At 44.8% G+C, this 22,252-nt stretch overlaps 1 protein-coding gene across 1 annotated transcript; it reads right to left on the bottom strand.

Annotated features, from left to right (window-relative positions):
• Positions 1 to 9,856: 9,856 nt before the first annotated feature.
• LOC311123780 (phospholipase B-like 1) lies at positions 9,857 to 16,506 on the bottom strand (the record flags this gene model as incomplete). The annotated part of the gene is made up of 11 exons (XM_084198012.1): positions 9,857 to 10,039; positions 10,226 to 10,332; positions 10,662 to 10,847; positions 11,646 to 11,786; positions 12,511 to 12,711; positions 13,387 to 13,531; positions 13,897 to 14,031; positions 14,224 to 14,365; positions 14,589 to 14,672; positions 14,838 to 15,060; positions 16,431 to 16,506. 11 exons carry the CDS (start codon positions 16,504 to 16,506, stop codon positions 9,857 to 9,859), a joined length of 1,623 nt encoding a protein of 540 aa, XP_084054138.1.
• Between the last annotated feature and the right edge of the window lie 5,746 nt (positions 16,507 to 22,252).

The following is a 22,252-nucleotide window of genomic DNA, read 5'->3' as shown; positions in this document are numbered from 1 at the left end:
AAACAATTCCAGCGAGTGACTGTCGCCGACGCAATCAAGTGAAATATGCTGTTGAATACAAAGATGAAAGCAAGAATGAGTTGCAGAACATCTGAAAATTATGAGATATCTGTGGCATTGTGTTGTGTGACAAAACTGCACATTTTGGAGTGGCCTTTTATTGTCCCCAGCACAAGGTGCACCTGTGTAATGATCATGCTGTTTAATCAGCTTCTTGATATGCCACACCTGTCAGGTTAATGGATTATCTTGGCAAAGGAGAAATCCTCACTAACAGGGATGTAAACAAATGAGTGCACAACATTTTAGAGAATAAGCATTTTGTGCGTATGGACAATTTCTGGGATCCCTTATTTCAGCTCATGAAACATGGGACCAACACTTTACGTGTTGCGTTTATATTTTTGTTCAGTGTAATATGTTAGGTGAGGTCTGCATTCCAGTAAATGAGGAGTCCCAGTACAATAACATGTTTTTCAGATCAGATGACTTTAGCGAACTGACTGATGAGCTTAGCAGGTCCAGGTACTGAAGGGAGAGTAGTGGGAAATTGTTGTCTCCATTTACACAGAGGAGCTGTGTGTGTGTGTGTGTTGTGTGTGTGTGTGGATGGGGGTGTGTGAGTGGGTTGGTGGGGGTGTGTGGGTGGGTGTGTAGGTGGGTGTTGGTGGGTGGGTGGGGATGTGTGTCTGCGTCTTTTTGGTGCTAGAAAATACTTTAATTTTAAAGACTTTGATTTACTTTGAAATGGTGGGAGGAAGATGGAGAGAGAGAAAGAGCTAAAGGGAGAGAGAGAGAGAGACAGAGAGAGAGAGAGAGAGAGAGAGACGTGGAGAGAGAGAGAGAGCAAGCAATTGAACGATAGAGCGGAAGAGAGGTCACATTCACAAGGAGAATAAACAAATGGTTTATCCTAGAGGCTGTTGAAATACATCTGCATGATTCGCTCAGTGATGGTGATGGAAATTCCCTTCAGCCATTTGTTTAAACAGGAGAAGACTTACTAGGACAGAGTGCTTTATGACCGGCGTTAAATCAGTGCAGCCAATAACAATATCAGAGACATGAGACTGTTGTGCTAATGAGAGAGACGGTGGCTGAGGTTAGCACATGGTTTCATCATTTTACATATAACTGTAGAACACTTGGCAGGGGAGGGTTCTGAGTGTAGAACTATTTTCAATGGGGAGAGGGTTCTAACCTGAGAAGGGTTTGGGTGTTGATCACAGAACCTTGCTGGAGAGGGGTCTGATGGTCTAAACTCTTATGTTCTAATTTTAGAACAGTTTGGGTTCCGATGACAGAATTATATACTGGGTCTGAACTCTGGGTGCTAATTGTAGAACTATTTGGGTTCTGAGCATAGAACCCTCTAGTCTGTTCTGTGTATTGAACTTTGGAAAAGGGTCATTGAAGCAAGCAAGCAGCAGACAGCTTTAGCCGGGTCCTAAGAGCATTCAGTCTGACTCTACACAGGAGCTACTGCTACAGTAGTCTGATTACTACCAAGGAGATGAGGGTAAAAAATAGCCAATGGAGCCCTCCGAAAGAACATGGCTCAATTTGAAAGTTTCACACGTTTTTTATGAGACAGGCTTATAGTGAACAGTTTTTCAGGAGAAGATGGAGAGGAGAGGAAGATGAAGAGGAGAGGGAGAGGAGAGGGAGAGGAAGATGGAGAGGAGAAGGAGAGGAGAGGAAGAGGAGAGGAAGAGGAGAGGGAGAGGAGAGGAGAGGAAGAGGAGAGGGAGAGGAGAGGGAGAGGGGAGGAAGAGGGAGAGGCAGAGGAGAGGAGAGGAGAGGAAGAGGAGAGGGAGAGGAGAGGAAGAGGGAGAGGAGAGAACGAGGGAGAGGAGAGGAAGAGGAGAGGGAGAGGGAGAGGAGAGAAAGAGGGAGGAAGAGGAAGAGGAGAGGGAGAGGAGAGGAAGAGGGAGAGGAGAGAAAGAGGGAGAGGAGAGGAAGAGAGAGAGGAGAGAAAGAGGGAGAGGAGATAAAGAGGGAGAGGAGAGGAAGAGGAGAGGGAGAGGAGAGGAAGAGGGAGAGGAGAGAAAGAGGAGAGGGAGAGGGAGAGGAAGATGGAGAGGAGAGGAGAGGAGAGGAGAGGAGAGGAGAGGAAGAGGGGAGGGAGAGGAGAGGAAGAGGGAGAGGAGAGAAAGAGAGAGAGGGAGAGGAGAGGAAGAGGAGAGGGAGAGGAGAGGAAGAGGGAGAGGAGAGAAAGAGGGAGAGGAGAGGAAGAGAGAGAGGAGAGGGAGAGGAGAGGGAGAGGAGAGGCGAGGAAGAGGAGAGGGAGAGGAGAGGAAGAGGAGAGGAAGAGGAGAGGGAGAGGAGAGGAGAGGAAGAGGAGAGGGAGAGGAGAGGGAGAGGGGAGGAAGAGGGAGAGGCAGAGGAGAGGGAGAGGAGAGGAGAGGAGAGGAAGAGGAGAGGGAGAGGAGAGGAAGAGGGAGAGGAGAGAGAGAACGAGAGGAGGAGAGGGAGAGGAGAGGGAGAGGAGGAGAGGAGAGAGAGAGAGAGGAGAGAGGGAAGAGGGGAGAGAGGAAAGAGGGAGAGGAGAGGAAGAGGAGAGGGAGAGGAGAGGAAGAGAGAGAGGAGAGAAAGAGGGAGAGGAGAGGAAGAGGAGAGGGAGAGGAGAGGAGAGGGAGGAGAGAAGAGGAGAGAGGAGAGGAAGAGGAGAAGAGGAGAGGGAGAGGAGAGGAAGAGGAGAGGAGAGGAGAGGAGGGAGAGGAAGAGGAAGAGGGAGAGGAGAGAGAGGAGAGAGGGAGAGGAGAGGAAGAGGAGAGGGAGAGGAGAGGAGAGGGAGAGGAGAGGAAAGAGGAGAGGAGAGGAAGAGGAGAGGAGAGAGGAGGGAGAGGAGAGGGAGTGGAAGAGGAGAGGAAGAGGAGAGGAGAGGAGAGGAAGAGGAGAGGGAGAGTGAAAGAGAGAGGAAGAGAGAGATGAAAGAGAAGAGAGAGATCCAGCTGACAGACTGGATGGTTGTGGTGCCACATAGCTACAGTAATCTGTCAGGAATTACTGACTGAGTGGCTGTCAAAGGAGCTGCCATTGTGTGTGTGTGTGCATGCACGCTGTGTGCTTGCTTAAATGTGTGTGTCCCTGAGTGCACTCGTGAGTGTGTGTCTGAGTCTGTGTGTGTGCGTGAGTGCATGTGTGTGCCTGCAAGCATTCTTGTGTGTGTGTAAAGGAGGGAAAACATTACACCACACCACACCTGTACCTGAGAGAGGAAACAAGCCAGCTAAAAGCAATGAGCAGTGTAGCTGTAAAGCTTCAGCCAACAACACAGTACTGCAGTCCTACTGACCACTACTGACCCTCAGAGACAGAGGTGGACTCATATCTGGGGTATGTATTCAACTCAGAGACAGAGCTGGACTCAGATCTGGGGTATGTATTCAACTCAGAGACAGAGGTGGACTCAGATCTGGGGTATGTATTCAACTCAGAGACAGAGGTGGACTCAGATCTGGGGTATGGATTCAACTCAGAGACAGAGGTGGACTCAGATCTGGGGTATGGATTCAACTCAGAGACAGAGGTGGACTCAGATCTGGGGTATGGATTCAACTCAGAGACAGAGGTAAACTCAGATCTGGGGTATGTATTCAACTCAGAGACAGAGCTGGACTCAGATCTGGGGTATGTATTCAACTCAGAGACAGAGGTGGACTCAGATCTGGGGTATGGATTCAACTCAGAGACAGAGGTAAACTCAGATCTGGGGTATGGATTCAACTCAGAGACAGAGGTGGACTCAGATCTGGGGTATGTATTCAACTCAGAGACAGAGCTGGACTCAGATCTGGGGTATGGATTCAACTCAGAGACAGAGGTGGACTCAGATCTGGGGTATGGATTCAACTCAGAGACAGAGGTAAACTCAGATCTGGGGTATGGATTCAACTCAGAGACAGAGGTGGGCTCAGATCTGGGGTATGGATTCAACTCAGAGACAGAGCTGGATTCAGATCTGGGGTATGGATTCAACTTAGAGAACACAAAACATAGCAGGCGGAGGTGGAGCAATTGGGTAAAGATGGCTTTTATTTTGTGAACAGTTGAGTGATATTGCAGGACACTTGATGACAGATTGTGTGGTATTTGACTGAGTCCTAGGCGTGAGGTCGTAACAATGCTATATTACCATATTCCCAGTACAGAGCCGAGCCAAACTAAGCTGTACTGGCCTGGACTGGTTATGCTTCCACCATAGTTGCTGGAATTATGCTCAATGTGAAAAGAAAGTATCCAGCCAGCACAGTCCGGTTCAGGTCGCCCTGTGACTCAGACACGTGTTTTGGGTTTTGTCTTCCATGACACACTTATTCAATCTACTTACATCATTCAACATTCTCAGCTGTGTTGTTGCACATATTTCTGTGTAATTATAGTAACACAATGAGGAGACTATGGTGTGCGCTTGTATAAGTGTTCCTGAACTAGCCGTGATGGGAACTTAGTTTAACCCAGCCTGTGTTTGTGTGGTTACTATTGTTACGGCGGACCAGAGTCAGTGGGCCTAATCAGTGCAGACATCCTCGCTTCATTGTCACAGTGCAGACCTGGAGAAAATCAGGAAGTGGCTCCGCTGGCTCTGTTTATTAGTTGTTCCCTTGCCTTGCTGTCACAGTAGGCACTAGATGGCCATGCTAGATAGGAACATGTTTGCTATATTGTCAGAGCTTTGTAAGATGACCTTGCTTGAAAGGACAATAGTGGCCTATTGACATAGCTACAGTTGAAGTCGGGAGTTTACATACACTTAGGTTGGAGTCATTAAAACTTGTTTTTCAACCACTCCACAAATGTCTTGTTAATAAACTATAGTTTTGGCAAGTCGGTTAGGACTTTTTGTGCATGACACAAGTCATTTTTCCAACAATTGTTTACAGACAGATTATTTCACTTATAATTCACTGTATCACAGTTGCAGTGGGTCAGAAGATTACATAAACTAAATTGACTGTGCCTTTAAACAGCTTTGAAAATTCCTGAAAATGATGTCATGGCTTTAGAAGCTTCTGATAGGCTAATTTACATCATTTGAGTCATTTGGAGGTGTACCTGTGGATGTATTTCAAGGCCTACCTTCAAACTCAGTGCCTCTTTGCTTTACATCATGGGAAAATCAAAAGAAATCAGCCAAGACCTCAGAAAATTGTAGACCTCCACAAGTCTGGTTCATCCTTGGGAGTAATTTCCAAACGCCTGAAGGTACCACGTTCATCTGTACAAACAATAGTACGCAAGTATAAACACCATGGGACCACGCAGCCGTCATACCGCTTAGGAAGGAGACGCGTTCTGTCTCCTAGAGATGAACGTACTTTGGTGCGAAAAGTGCAAATCAATCCCAGAACAACAGCAAAGGACCTTGTGAAGATGCTGGAGGAAACAGGTACAAAAGTATCTATATCCACAGTAAAACGAGTCCTATATCAACATAACCTGAAGGGCCACTCAGCAAGGAGGAAGCCACTGCTCCAAAACCTCCATAAAAAAGCTAGACTACAGTTTGCAACTGCACATGGGGACAAAGATCGTACTTTTTGGAGAAATGTCCTCTGGTCTGATGAAACAAAAATAGAACTGTTTGGCCATAATGACCATCGTTATGTTTGGAGGAAAAAGGGGGACGCTTGCAAGCCGAAGAACATCTAGGATCAGTTTTCTCTTTTTGATCATAATGCATACTATTTTTTATGGATAGGGGGATCTGATCCTTGATCAGCCCTCTTACTCTGAGACACAGTGAATATGGGCCAGGGTGTTCTAGAATCTCTAGAGTATGTTATCTATCTGCACTATACTTGCAATCTTATACCGGCAGCCAGAGACAGCTATGCATTATGCAAAGGTCCTTAAGTAGCCTTAGCTAGCCTAGCTAGCAGTCACAAGACTAGGGACGCACGTCCAGGCTGGGGTAAGCATGGTCAGCATAACAGAGCAGTTTCAAAGCCAAGCCAGCCAAACGTTAGCATGGCAAGATAGCACAAACAGATCTGGGACAAGGCTAGTCCAGCGCCACTGTGTCTGAAACTTCTCCAGAGAGATTTTCCAACTTGATCCGACAAAGGGGATCACCAAGTCCAACTCCAACGGTTGTACTGATTCTATCAGGGCTAGAGTTCGTCACAGCATCACATGGATCAGGAGATGAATGACATCGGTTTATCATTGGCGTGGAGAATTTGCATGTCGTCTCCCTGTCTTCCTGATTCAAGACCTCTGACTGTGACTGATCGCCAGGGCAGAGAGAGGTCTGACTGAGGAGGTGGAGGGGACAGGATGATAATGTAGTCATAAGTACATAAAACGCAGTGGCGGCTCCTGAAAAAATTCTCAGGGGGGGCAATTTTTCTGATGATTTAGGACAACTTTAGAACATCAGACTGTTGAACAACAACTCTCTCAAACATTTGTAATGATGCTTTCATTTGTTTTACCTCCGACACGAAGTTGTCTGATTCAAATCTTGAGAAGAAAACATTCAGTTCATTAGCCATGTTCTGGCCCTCATATCCCCCAAGGTCAGCACTGGTTTTTCCCCTGCCTATATGGGGGGCACTAGCCATGGATTTAATCCCTTGCCAGGCCACCCTTGCGTTTCCTGAGGAGAGGGTCCTCTCCACCCTTTGCTTGTATGCCTCCTTGTCCACCAGTATCTGTCTTTTTATCTCACGTTGTACATCTCTTAAAGCCTGTCTATCACCCCCAGCATAAACTGCCTTCTTCCTATCAAGTAGTGATTTTAGATGTTTTGATACCCAAGGCTTGTTGTTAGGGAAGATTTTACAGGTCTTAGTAGGCACAACTGACTCAACACAGAAGTTTACATAGTCTGAAATAACCTCTGTGAGTTCATCCAGATCAGAGCTGGTGTCCTCAAATACCTCCCACATTGTACAGTCAAAACACTCCTGGAGACAAGTGATACTGTTGTCATTCCAGATCTGGACAGTTTTAACTGTGGGTTTCTCCCTCTCCAGGAGGCGACAGTAAATTGGCCTGAGGTAGACCACATTGTGGTCTGATGTCCCCAGAGGAGGTCTGGTGGTGGCAGAGAACGCCTTTGGTATTGTCCCATAGCACAAATCAAGAGTCCTATTTTTCCTAGTGTGACATTTCACATACTGATGGTATGTGCGCAAGACTTTGTGCAAGGTACAGTTGTTAAAATCCCCTAAAATAAATTTGGGTGCGTCGGGGGAGATGGATTCCAGTTTCTGTGACAGATTATAAATAATCTCTGATGCCTTTGTTATATTAGCTTTTGGTTGAATGTACACAACGGTAACAAACAATTGGGGGAACTCACGGGGCAGATAGTAAGGTCGCAGTCCCTGCTGTATTGGATTCCGCTGCCAGCAGCGTTTTCATTATTTAGTCCGTTCGTAGCTGGAAATCCATGGTTGGCAGAATGTTTGTAAACTAAGTGTACAAATTAAAAACATAAAATAACGCCACTAAGTGTACAAATTAAAAACATAAGATTAAAAACATAAGATAACGTCACACACACTGCAGGTCGCAACAGAGCCGCGCCCCCGGCTCTTTTCTTAGTTACGTTACGTATGACGAAAGCGCGTAAGTGCAAGCCCTCAGAAACCCATAGAGATTGTATTGAAAGCTCTGATATTTGAAAAAAATTGATTTTACATTAGAGGCTATGAGAGACTTCTGGGCGATTTTCAACCTGACTGAAATCGCCCCAAAACGGGCGGGGACATTTGAAGCACGACTTTAGCCTGATTGGACATTTAGTGGCAGTCTGGCAGATCAGACGTCTAGATTAGAACACTGATATGATATAATTGATTAGAAAAAAAATCCCTTCCTTTTCCCGTTTGGCAGTGCGTCGCCCATATCGCCCTAATGAACACACCGCCCCTGGCTTGTAATTATACTTCAGTATATCTGACAAAAATATTTTTTTTAAAAACTGAAGTAGCAAACTTTGTGAAGACCAATACTAGTGTCATTCTCAAAAATTTTGACCACGACTGTACACGTGCCACTTTCAACCAATTTGTGAGTCGGACATTTCCATGTTTCTTAGTTCCGACTAGAACGTGAACGCGGCAACTCATGCGTAGGGACAAGTCATTGGGTCGAACGGTCGTCTCGCGTTAAACTGCGCATGTGCAGGCCGTCAAAATCAAAGGCACTCCTTCGATATGTTGTTTTTGACGAAAATGAAAACGTGTCAGTTTGTCACTATCACGAAGGTGGAGTAATACCATGTTCAACTACTTGACATTGGCACAAATTAACGTTGTGCCTTTAGATGTCGAGAAAATTAACTATGGAAGAATTTTTCACTTCACTCCTTGACTTCTCAAACCCGGCCTGTTTCGCAAGTCTCGCGATGTTGTGCCTCTGGGTTTAGTGTGCTAAAAGAGTTAGCTAGCTAGCCAGGTTAATGTTACCTCATCATCTTGGTATCCGGACTCATCCTCCACAACTTGATCATGCAAAACTACAAATCCCTGCAAGCTCCTGCACGTCATCTCTCGCTGACACCTTTGCTAAAAGGTATTGTGTCAATAAAAAACTTGCACAAGACAATTCACAGAATTGTCCATTTAAATAAATGTAGCCAATTTATTAATTACTACATTTAACTAACATTAGATAGTTAATCCAGAGATTCTTACCTTTGCCTCAATTTAGCAGTCTCGCCCAGATCATCATGGCATTTGTAGTTCTTTATGATAGCCACATTAGCAGCTAATTAGTATTTCATTTTTTTTTTGGGGGGGGGGGGGGGTAAATACAGGCGAATATATTGATAAAAGTCACCTTGTCCTAGAGAGATTTACACGGTTATTTTAACGTAACGCCAGGGTAAGCCTACACGAAACACAGCCCTTATTTGAAGTTTTTCTAAAATCCCCTATGGAAAAACTGAATGGTGGAAAAACGCTAGGTTTTATGGGTATTATGACTCATACTGTGGTACTCTATGGTAAAAACATATTTTGGAAGCTATAGAAATGCATTTATTAAATGTCTACAATCATTTTTGCCACGTTTATTCTATTACAGACACCTTAATGCATACCTTTAAATTATATTATGTGAGCTAAACATTAAAATAAAAAATTAAACTATTTCAGTATAATTTTTTGAGAGTACTAATGTTACTGTCCCCACTAAAGACATGTCATTTTGTCATTGAAACATTTAATTGTACTGTGGAATTCCATTCATTCCTATGGAGGACTTTCTTCGGGGGAGTATCAATATGGTGGATTCAGAAAAAACACACAAACCTGAGAATGTTGTACAGACAACTAATTCCCTGATTATTGGCATCCGGTCATCACTTCTGGTTCAAGTCAAGACCAGGGATCCAAACTGTGGCATAAAAATGAAAAGTCTGAGCTGGTATCATTGTGTGTAAATGTCAATATTGGCCTGCAGGCTACATGTTCCCCAGCCCCGACTGACACAGTTCACTGGACTGCACTGTAAACATAGAATCATGTAATGACCTCTGCCTGCTCAGTCATTAACTCAGAGGAATATACACCACACAAATGAACACACATTATACAAAAGTAACAATCACATAAAAAAGATACACTATATTCAGTGCATCTAACCGTTTCGCTAACAACAAAAACCACAAAACAGACCTTAGATCAGCGTCTAGTGGCTACCTCTTCCCCTACTCCCTCTGTGCTTTCAGTCCCATGGGTCATTTTCATTATGCACCAAATGGAAGAAAACTGAATTAAATAGAGAGGGACTACCTGGACTTGTCCAATAAGAAACATTTATTTTCATCTTCCATTGCAAAAAAAATACAATTTTGTTGCATGCCCTAATGAACACAACCCTGACCCCCAGACCCCTCTCAGGGCTGGTATAGTGACAGGGTTGGCTTCATGGTGATGAAGCTGAAGTTGTATGACTGCGGCAGACCCTTGTGGGCTGTGCTGTTGAAGTGGCTCCAGGAGAACGGAAGCAGGCCCCCCTGAGTGGTGGGACCGTTCACTGCCTCCGCTGCTAACTGATGGGCCAGATGGAAGTCCGTCACCTAGGAGAGGGAGAGAGGGAGAAGGAGAGAGAGAGAATGATAATAAAAAATGGCCCTTTGTTTTACCTGAATGTTATTTTAGTATTATGATGTACTGTAGGAGTATAAATTGTGCCATCATGTTCCCTTTGATATTGTTATTTTATGAGTGAGAATGCCTGGACATGGTGGTAATTGAACCCTGACCTTGGTGTCATAGCAGCCTCCTGGACGTGGTTTCTTCAGCCTCAGGTCGTTGCGACAGCAGATGGTTTTACAGGGATGGCCCTTGGCGTAAGGGTCTTTCCTGTAGTCTGGAGACACAGTTCAAAAGCACTGAGTTCAGAGGTTGGAACAGCAGGCGTGACAATCTAGTAGACCCACACAGCAAGATGATCTATCCTCCTTGTGGGGTTGAATAATTTAATCTCCGACTGAATTCTCATTCTATTTATAGGGATAGCTTGAGCAGCCCGGAATGAAAGGCCCGATTCTTTCCAGCCCGATTATGGCTATAGCAAAAAAGATTACAGACACTGCAGGGCCAGCGGTCCTCCAGGCCTGGCGTTGCCTGCATCTGCCTAATTATAAAAGGACTACAGTTACCAACCCATTCCTGATAAAATCATACTGCAGCACTCACTGTTGTATCTCATGATGTGCTTGAGGGAGGCGAGGTCTGTAACCCTGGCCTGATCCCTGCGGAAGATCTTGGCTCTGGCACAGAGGTCGTAGGAGAAGTCCTCTCCATGCTTCCTCCACATGACCCCGTAGCCACTCAGGTTGTAGATGTCTGCATGGAAGGGCACGTTGTAGGATGGCCAGTAGCCTGCCGGAGGGACCAGGAGAAAGACAAGAATAATGTATGAAGGGTGAAGACATCAGATGCTGAGAGACCCAAACAACCAACATGATTCCTTGATTGATATATTTTATTTAAAAAGGCCCAATGCAGCTGTTTTTACCTTAATATCAAATCCTTTCTGGGTAACAATTAGGTACCTTACTGTAATTGTTTTCAATCAAAATGGTCAAAAATAAAAATAGCTTCTTAGCAAGAGCAATTTCTCAAGCAAGAAATTTGCTACGACTGTCCGGGAGTGGTCGGATTGGGGAGGGGAAAACGGAAAACTAGCTGTTATTGGCAGAGAGGTTTTACCGCGTGGTGATGTCTCTTACACTAAAAAAGGGCATTATCATAATTTCCACAATTACACAGTATTATTCCAACCTCTTAGTGTGGAAATATATAAATGTAAATGTAATATATAAAACACAGGAAAATCTCATTTTTGCCTGCACTGGGCCTTTAAGTGTCATGCACATATTGGTAGTAAAACACAATTTTATTTTACAATATACACATATAGATAATAATCATGGCTAGTACAGCTGCCATTTAATCACATTATACAAACAATACATTTATCCTTCTCCCCCAGGCTTTGAAAATAAATGTAGCAACATATCAGCTTGTCAATCAATTCATTACATTTGGGGGAAGCATATGAAGTTCAATCCAATAAGACTTTATTAATCCTAGAGTGTTAATTAGGATGGCATATAACCCATGTATATCCACCAGTTTAGCGTTATATCAACAGACTGAAATGAGACTGTCCCTTACCCTGTCGCAGGGCCTGTGTCTGGTCAGAGTGTAGCACCAGTCCTGGTATCTGCTCCACCACAGTCAGGGCCCCATCCCTTATACTCCTCCCCAACGACACCCTGCTCAGATCCAGCACCATGTACTGGCTGTTATAGGTTCCTGAGGAGGGGGGAGGGGAAATGTAGTTGTGTTATTAGTGGTGGTTAACTTGGTTTGTTGTTGATTATCTACTGGTTATTACAGGTCCTTGAAAAGACAGGAGAAACAAGTCTCCTCCTGATATGCAGTATGTCATGGCTTGGGACTGTGGTGAACCCATGCACTACACTGGAACATGCAGATACCCGGAAAAATAGGGTATTTGAATATGGAACTGGTGAGCAGAGTTCGCATGTATACCATCATAATGGGCACGTATCAGGTGTCACTTTCTGGTTACTGTAGGTTCCAGAGACACAGAGGCTATGGCCAGTCAGTCCCCTCAGTGAGAACAAGCTGTACTGTTCCTCCTAAGCAACAAGTTGTCATCTCCTGCTGCAATGGCTCTATTAACAAAGACAGACTACAGTACACCCTTAGAGAACAGGACGGTTCCATCATCTGTGGTCAGGGCCTAAGGCGATACATCACATGGTGTGTAACATACTATGCCATTTATCATACTATGCAACAATCAATTCAACATAAACTACCTAGTGTTACTGCACAGAAAACATGTAATCCTGCAATCATTAACAAGTACAGTAGCACACAAATCACAAAGTCGATTCCTCACACCTCACCACACCTAAACAAAAGCTCATAGGTTATTCATGCAAGTACAGGTTATTACACAAATCACAAAACCCAATCCCAGAAACATCCTCCACACCCCAGGCATTACCGGAGTTGTACTTAGAGAAGATGTGTGCCCACTGCTCCCCGGTGCGTGCCAGGGCGTGTGCCAGCCGCACCCTCTGCCAGGCCAGCAGGCTGTGGGGGGTGACCAGGGTGAACAGAGAGGTGTTGAAGACACTGTTGGTGGTCTGAGTCATCAGCAGCCCACTGCCCAGCAGGTAGAAGTCATCCAAGGATGTCAGGAAGCCTGGCAGGAAAGAGGGGAGAGGAGAGAGGGGGAGATCAGTGCATGTCTGGTTAGGAAAGGAGAGGAGGACATTGAGGGGTGAAGGAGCGGAGAGGACATGTGGGGGCTTGGAGTGGGATGTGGGAGTAGTATAGCATCCCTTGCACCATAGTGTAGAGAAAAAAAGAAGCCGGGCTAAGGGTAAGGACATATGTGAGGTGTAACATTCCTAGCACCACAGGGTAATTAAAAATGTCATTATAATGTAGTCGATTTCAGTCCCGAGAGACTGTGGTAAGCTTGTACACAGAAGAAGGGCTAGATAAATTCAAATCCTAGATCCCTGAGTGTATTTTAGTAGTTTTTAATGTAGTGGGTTTCTGCACTGAGAGTGAGATAATATTCCCTGCTTAACTCTAAAAATAGCACTTTTAAGCCACAATATATTGTTTGATAGGGAAAATGGCAAATCTTCAATAACATCACTTAATCCCCTTGACTTGAAAATGAGGAACCAGGCTTCCAAATCTGTCCCTCATACCATCATCGCCACCTAATCATCCCCAGCTTCCAATTGGCTCATTCACTCCTCTCCCCTGTTACTATTCCCCGGGGCGTTGCTGTAAATGAGAATGTGTTCCCAGTCAAGGGTTCAATATAAAGCGCTATATCAATCAAATTCAATCGTTCTTGTACCAGGGTAGCTGCTGAAGGACATCTTGCCCGTGGCGGTGTGTGTGTCGGCCAGCCTGAAGTCCCAGTGTTTGTAGATGCGCATGGTGGAAGCGTAGCTGAACCAGCTGGAGTGGGCTAACAGCAGGTTCTCAAAGCCTGGCAGAACCTACACAGAGAACAGGATAAAGACACCAAACACATGGTGTTACATCACAGGCTTTTGTGGTTGAGGAAAAAGTGTACCGTCACCACTACCTCATGCATGAACTGAAGAGAAAACTGGATCTGAGAAAGGTATGAATCCACTCCTGTAGAAAAATGTAAGCTCAATAAAAAAGGTATCTATATCATTATAAACCAATACGCTTTAACAGTGGCTGAATATCTTTTGTAGATTATGGAAATCGCATTGTATAACTCCACTCATGGGGATGATATGCAAGTCAGGTATAAATAAACTATAAACACCACCAATCATGAGCTAAACAAACGACCAGACCTCATCCCAGCCAAATTCACTTGACCTCTGACCTTTATGAGAGCTGAGCAGTGGCCCATGACTGGCACAGGGCCTCGGGAGGAGTTGAAGCGTGGCGTCAGCGCTGGAATCAGGTCCAGCAGGTCTCCAACTTCATTCAGAAACTGCAGCGCAAACATGGACAGAGGCTAGGACGTAAAGAGGGGGAAGAAAGGGGTCAGTTGGGATTTGCATAAAGGACTGGGAACTGTTTTTGGTTTGCAATTAGGGGTTTGTGAATCTACAGATTCCATTAGGTTGGAGGAAAATCTGATGCTCCCATACAGAAAATAATCTTCAAAACACACCTTTCCCCACACCTTTCTCTCACTCCCACACACCTCTCTCTGCCTGCTCTTAGCCCAGTATGCAGCTCCAGCCTGTAGCCCATCCAGTTGAGCCAGGATCAGTCCTGTATGCAGCCACAAGGGGTCAGTGTTTCTCCTCAACTTCACCTGCTCTCTGGTCCAGTAGTCCTGTTTACTGTGGACCGACTCAGGTATTCAGATATTATAATAATTATAGGCCTTTAATTTGTTACATTCACTGCTAAAATTGACTACATTTGACCGTCAAGATATTTGATGTAAAAATAAAATCTGTGATTCCGCGAATGGTGGTCCTCGAGCTTTCGATAGTGATTTGGTAGTCCCCAGAAAGGAAAAGGTTGAGAACCGCTGGTCTATAGAATAAACGGGAATCTTACATCATGAAATCTTTCAAGGGGTCCAGAATCTTCTCGTCTTTAATCATCTGAGGATATATGTTGGCATAGTGGCTAAACATCTGCCTGATGGAGAGAGAAAGCCAGAGTCAAAATTTCCTCAACATTTCCTAAAGGATTCTCACTCTCAATACTGATGATGTCTATAATGAATGTATAGGCATGAACAGCGCTAAATAAAGATAAAACGAACATCAGTGTCATTTGTAACAAAGCAGTGAAAGCACTCACTCTGCGGTGAGGAACCCTTCCAGATACCCAGCCAAGAAGGAAGTGGTCTCATCACTCTCGGGGGTCTCCCCATACCCTGCCCGAATCTCCAGTACCCCCCAGCCCGTCAGGAGGAGAGTATCATTGTAATAGCCATAGGCACCCCCTTCTTTCTCCAACACACCCTCCTTCAGAATCACACTCTTCTGGGCAGCATCCCAGTACACAGTGGCCTCTTGGATCTCTACCACAGGGATGAATAACACACCTTACATAATATTAGAAGAACACTCATAGGTGGTGGATATATATGGAGGACTAAAAGTGCCACAATTAAATAAATAAATACACCATTAAATAATTACTTAAATGTGTCATTAATTAATTAAAATTAGAATTAAATACATAAATGTGTAATTAAATGTATCATTAATTAATTCAAATACCGATTCATTTTATGTAAAATACATATATAATTATTTCACTATTTACATTTACATTTCATGATCCTGCATTGCAGTGATTCATGAATTACTTAAAACTGTCAAACTGACCCATCAAAGTCAGTGGGCGGGGCTAACGCGAATCTAGTCTGATCCATTGCTTTGGTCTGAAGTAGAGTAGGCCAACCTGGATAGAGACAATGGAGGATCTCCGTGAACTTTCCAGGGAGTTGGTTAGAGACATTTTAAACTTAGCAGAGGATGTAGAAGCAGGACCTGCTGACATTATCCGGAATTGATTTGTCTTGGCTTGATGCAGAGGGTAACCAATCAGGCGTTAGGTTCCGCCTACCAACTTTTGATGGGTCAGTTTGACAGTTTTAAGTAATTCAGGAAGCACTCCAACGCAGGACCATGAAATGTAAATGTAAATAGTGAAATTATTATATATGTATTTTACATAAAATGAATCGGTATTTGAATTAATTAATAACACATTTATGTATTTAATTCTAATTTTAATTAATTAATGACACATTTAAGTAATTATTTAATGGTGTATTTATTTATTTAATTGTGGCACTTTTAGTCCTCCATAGATATAAGCTAAGCAAGAGTGTCTTGTCTGTGTATTCAGCTGAATGAATTGTATGGATTGAAGAATAGGTATATTGAGCATTGCATACAGTAGGCCTATTACCAGGCAATGTTTACCTTGGAGTGCATGTTCAAATAGTTACAATGTCAATCTGTATTTTATCAATCCATTATACTGACTTTCACACTGTATAGAAATACTGATTGGAATACAGAATAAAAAAAATATCGGGAAGCAAATACGGCGGTAAATATGATTGTGTATGAATTTTTTTATCTGCGTCACCAAAAAAAAAAAGAAGTGTCTGGCAATATAGCCTACGCACCATACAAAATGTTCACTCTGGGGGTTTTCTGCTACTACTCCTACGAATTATAGCTGTCTGACATTACATGTAAATCAAACCGTGCCACAATCCACAGCAGGTTATAGCGCTCTGATCCATGTCTGCTTGCACATTTATGTAGTTTCTTGGTTGCAATGAATGAACAACCTACGTTAAACATAATTTGGCTACTTTATGAATATCGAAATGCAAAGAGCAATATTGAAAAATATTGAATGAAGACTTACGGTAAGTTTGCACGAGGGCTGCAGCCAAGACGCACAAAATAACAAGGAATTCTGTCTGCTCCCCACTCAAAGACATTTCTTAATTGATCGGTTCTAATGTTGATACGTTTAAAGTGCATATTCTAAAGGCAAGAACATATGACATTCGCTGGTCGCTACAGCGTCAAATTTAAATTCAACTGGGGGAATCGACTTAAATTCATGTGCGACCTAAGTAGATATTAACCTAGACATCTGATTGGACAAACGTTAAGAAGCGCTCTTCAATTGGCTCAAGGCTACATGATAAACATCAATTGACCTTTTGTAGGATGTTTGGCTACACATTTCCAACTACAATCCTATACTGAAAAAATACAGTGCCTTCGGAAAATATTCAGACCCCTTGACTTTTTCCACATTTTGTTACGTTACAGCCTTATCCTAAAATGGATTAAAAAAAATACAAAAATCTACAGCAATCTACACACAATAACCCATAATGACAAAGCGAAAACAGGTTGAATTTTTTGTGTGTAAATGTATATATATAAAAAAAACTATATATATATTTATATATATACAGTGCCTTGCAAAAGTATTCATACCCCTTGGCGTTTTTCCTATTTTGTTGCATTACAACCTGTAATTTAAATTGATTTTTATTTGGATTTCATGTAATGGACATACACAAAATAGTCCAAATTGGTGAAGTGAAATGAAAAAAATTACTTGTTTCAAAAGAATTCTAAAAAATAAATAACGGAAAAGTGGTGTGTGCATATGTATTCAACCCCTTTGCTATGAAGCCCCTAAATAAGATCTGGTGCAACCAATTACCTTCAGAAGGCACATAATTAGTTAAATAAAGTCCACCTGTGTGCAATCTAAGTGTTACATGATCTCAAAACGTGTACTTACCATGACTGTGATGTGGTTGTCTCACCTAGCATTCCTTAAGATGAATACATTAACTGTAAGTTGCTCTGGATAAGAGCGTCTGCTAAATAACTAAAATGTCAAATTGAATAAGTCATAAGATCTTAATATCATGGTGCACATCAGAACCAGGCAAGTACTCACAAGTAGCAGTGCTGATCTAGGATCAGAGTAGCACTGCTGGTCTAGAATCAGTTATCCCGTTTAGATTATAATGAATAAGATTATATGGACAGGAAGGACCTGATCCTAGATCAGCACTACTGCGAGACACTTTGTTAAGAAGGGCTCAGAGCTCCTTTACAGATTATTAGAAAGACTTGATAACACTGTGAAACTTTGGACAACATGTCTCTTGGAAAATAGATCCTTTATTTCAGTTCAAGAGGACTTCCTGGTTCAATTTAAGGTGTTGTGTTCACTTAGGGCCTGAAATATTGAAGAATTAAAACTTTCCACTCAAATATCCTCTTGGCATCAATGCATAATTCACATTAGATTTGGAGTTGCATGAGCTCAAATTAGTGCTCATCCCTGAGTGTGTATAATAAGTGATTATTTTCAGTCTAAGACTAAGTGAAGTAGGAAGTCTCCCATGGTGTGTGGCGTGTGGCCACTGGTCAGTATAATTGATTACACTGCAACAGTGAGTTCCTTAAGTGACCGTTCAGTAGCAGTAGCACTTTGACTCTGGCTAGACAGGGGTGTCTGACCTCTCACCTCTGTGCCCTCGTTGACCCTTGGAGGTCACATTGATGTGGCTGGTCATGGTAGGGAGGAGAGGGAGAGGAGAGGAGGAAGGGAGTCAGACGGGAGGTGGAAGAGAGGGATGAACACAAGCACAAACACACACACATATCGTTCATGTATAATGCATTAGATACTCAGGCTGACGGTGTATAGCCTAAAGTAGCAGTTCATCCACAATGATGATATCAGATTACCCAGTGTTTCCACATGCATACACACAGCAGGGGGATTGTCACTGAACACAGCAGCCATCAATCCCAGACAATTTGTCCCTTTCTTTTGGGTGAGTGGGTTTTTTGAGGGAAAGTAGGTGACGTGGCGCTCTAGAGACATAGGTTGCCTGGGGGGGCGATCTGCTCTACAAATACTGGCTTTATGGGCCTGGTTAAAGAGCCAGAGTAACACTGAGAAGAGAACGCTCTCTCTCTTCTCTTCTTTTATCTTCTCTTTCTCTCTCTCTCTTCTCTCTCTCTCTTCTCTCTCCTCTCTCTTCTCTCTCTCTCTCTCTCTCTCTATATATATCGTCTCTCCTCTCTCTCTATCTCTTCTCTCCTCTCTTTTCTCTCTCTCTTCTTTCTCTCTCTCTTCTCTCTCTTCTCTCGCTCTCTTCTCTCTCTCCTTTCTATCTCTTCTCTCTCTCTTCTCTCTCTCTTTATCTCTTCTCTCTCTCTCTCTATCTTCTCTCTCTTCTCTCTCTCTTCTCTCTCTTCTCTCTCTTCTCTCTCTCTTCTCTCTCTCTCTATCTTCTCTCTCTTCTCTCTTCTCTCTCTCTCTCTCTTCTTTCTCTCTCTTCTCTCTCTATCTTCTCTCTCTCTTCTCTCTATATATTCTCTCTCTTCTCTCTCCCTTCTCTCTCTATCTTCTCTCTCTCTTCTTTCTCTCTTCTCTTTCTATATTCTCTCTCTTCTATCGCTCTTCTCTCTCTCTCTCTCTCTCTCTCTCTCGCTCTGAGCTTGGCTGTCTTGTGGTAGTGGTATCTATCGTCTGTTTTTTATTGATCTCTCTCTGTCCCCCTCTTGCTATCTCTCTCTCTATCTGTCTGTAATATATATATATCTCCTCTCTCTCGCTTTGTCATGCTCTCTCTTTTCTCCCTTCTCTCTGTATCTACTCCATTTCTTTGTTTCTCCCCTCTCGCTTCACTGAGTGTACAAATCATTATGAACACCTTCCTAATATTGAGTTGCACCCCATTTTTGTAAATCCACTTCAATCAGTGTAGATGAAGGGGAGAAGACATGTTAAAGATGGATGAGACATGGGTGGTGTATGTGTGCCATTCAGAGGGTGAATGCGCAAGACACATTTCAGTGCCTTTGAACAGGGTACGGTAGTAGGTGCCAGGCGCACCGGTTTGAGTGTGTCAAGAACGGCAACGCTGCTGGGTTTCCCATTCATCCAACTTGACATAACTGTGGGAAGTATTGGAATCAACAGCGGCCAGCATCCTTGTGGAACGCTTTCAACACCTTGTAGAGTCCATGCCCCAATGAATTGAGGCTGTTCTAAGGGCAAAAGGGGGTGCAACTCAATATTAGGAAGGTGTTCCTAATGTTTTGTACAATCAGAGTGCTTCCCCCCACTCTGTTTCACTGTAGAAGTCAGTCAGAGACTCGGCCATGAGAGGAAATTATCACACACTTATGAGATCCTCTGTCACCCATCTGCGTTTGGCTCTGATTGGCTGCTCGTCCGTGATAAGAAGCCACCGAGAGTCGACACCATCCCATCCTGACTTAATGGTCTATGGTATCTCTGTCACTTAGTCTTTACAGAGAGAGAAAACAAGAAAAGTCAATAGCTGTTGACAATGGAAGGAGAGAAGAGAAAGAGAGAGGAGGGAAAAAATCTGAATGGTAAAGCTGCTTAGCTCTATGAATCAGCTGGGATTTGACATCCACTCTCCTCCCCCCTCCACTCTCCTCCCCCCTCCACTCCAAGCCATAGGATGGATAGAGAGAGAGAGCTGGCGAGGCGAATGCGCGGCGTAGAAAAGCTCTATCTGCTACGGCTCTGGATGTGAGAATGACCTACATCCTGTGAGCCTGAGCATGCATGCCTCTCTGCCTGCTTTCAAACAGGTAGTCGGCTGCTCATTTGTAAGAGCGGCGGTGTGTGAAAGGAGGAGGAGGTAGTGGAGGCCGTCCTCAGAGAGAGGTCTGGGGAGAAAGGTTGAAGTACGTGCTGCTGGTAAACGGAGGGATAAGTAGGAGGGACTGGGGAGCCTCCTTATTGAATACAATACGTGTGTGTCTCTGTATGATTTACCACTGTGTGCTCAGTTCACAAACAGTACAGTCAAACACGTATGTTATATGATACCTGTGTGTGTGTGTGTGTGTGTGTGAAGGGGGTTTGCATGTGGCCCAGATATCTCTGTGGTACTAATTACCTCAAATGAGGAAGCAGACTATCTGAGAACTAATATTGGACGATGCACATTTTAGCAGATGTTCAGTGCTGGTGTGTGTGTTTGCCTGCCTGCTTTAGTGTGTGTGTGTGTGTGCGTGGGGGGGTTGGTTGTAATTTATGGAGGAGTTTTCCTTTTGCCAGAGAGGAAGTCAAGAGCTCTCAGAAGTTTCATTCCAGTATACTGCTAGAGAATGCAGAGAATTATGTGTCGATTTAAGAGTAGGTGGAACTGGAACTTGTCCCTAACCACAGATCCAGGGTCAGATTCTTTTCTATCCCCCAAATGGTTAGGTTTAGGATTGGGGTTACACTAATCTGATCCTAGATCTGTGGTTCGTCAGCCTTGTGTGTTGATTTACAGCACACTAGCTATCACATCTTAATCCATGGGAGTGTCTGACTAGTGACTATGTGTGTAAGTGATTGTATCATAATCCCATACTTATATCTCTGTCACGATCGTTGACGAACGAGAAGGACCAAGGCGCAGCGTGATAAGCATTCATGTTTATTTATATACTGAATAAACACCACGACAAAATAACAAATTAACGGTACGTGACGTCCTACGGTACACACAACAAACTTCACACAGAACAAGATCCCACAACCCACTAGTGCCAATAGGCTGCCTAAGTATGGACCCCAATCAGAGACAACGAGCGACAGCTGCCTCTGATTGGGAACCACACCGGCCAACATAGATCTACACATACTAGATCTAAACATAGACAATCAACATAGCACAACACGACACAGAAAATACACACCCTGACTCAACAAATACGAGTCCTTAGAGTCAGGGCGTGACAGTACCCCCTCCCAAAGGTGCGGACTCCGACCGCGCCACATAAACATAACAGGGTAGGGGCCGGGTGGGCATTCCGCCTCGGAGGCGGATCCGGCTCCGGGTGTGACCACCACTTACTCTCCACCTCCCTGTTGCGCCCCTGGTCTGGTCTGGACCTCGGCGCGCTGCTTCCCCTCTCCTTCCTCCCACGACGTACCAAGCCCTGTCTGGACCCTGGTGTGGGAGACCCCGAACCTGGAGAGGGGCTGACGTCTGGGTCTGGACTGGAACCGCTGACTGGAGCTGGACCCGACGACGGTGGATCGAACTGCTCTGGCTCCAGAGTGGAGCCGCTGACCGGAGCTGGATCAGGCACCGGTGGAGCGGACTGGTCTGGCTCCGGAGTGGATCCGCTGACCGGAGCTGGACTGGACCCCGGTGGAGCGGATTGCTCTGGCTCCGGAGTGGAGCAGCTGACCGGTGCCGGACCAGGCACCGGTGGAACAGGCACGGGCCGTGCCGGACTGGACACACGTACCACTGGCTTGGTGCGGGGAGCAGGAACGGGCCGTGCCGGACTGGACACACGCACCACTGGCTTGGTGCGAGGGGCAGGAACAGGCCGGACCGGGCTGGCGACGCGCACCACTGGCTTGGTGCGAGGGACAGGAACAGGCCGGACCGGGCTGGCGACGCGCACCACTGGCTTGGTGCGAGGGGCAGGAGCAGGCCGGGCCGGGCTGGCGACGCGCACCACTGGCTTGGTGCAAGGGACAGGAACAGGCCGGACCGGGCTGGCGACACGCACCACAGGCTTGATGCGAGGAACAGGAACGGGCCGAACCGTACTGGGAACACGCACCACTGGCTTAGTGCGGGGAGCAGGAACGGGCCGGACCGGACTGGCGACACGCACCACTTGATTGGTGCGAGGAGCGGGACTGGGTTCCTT

Source organism: Coregonus lavaretus (genome assembly GCF_964263955.1).
Source record: "Coregonus lavaretus genome assembly, contig: HAP1_SCAFFOLD_2012, whole genome shotgun sequence".
NCBI classification, from domain to species: Eukaryota; Metazoa; Chordata; class Actinopteri; order Salmoniformes; family Salmonidae; genus Coregonus; species Coregonus lavaretus.
This window is presented reverse-complemented; position numbering and strand designations above follow the sequence as displayed.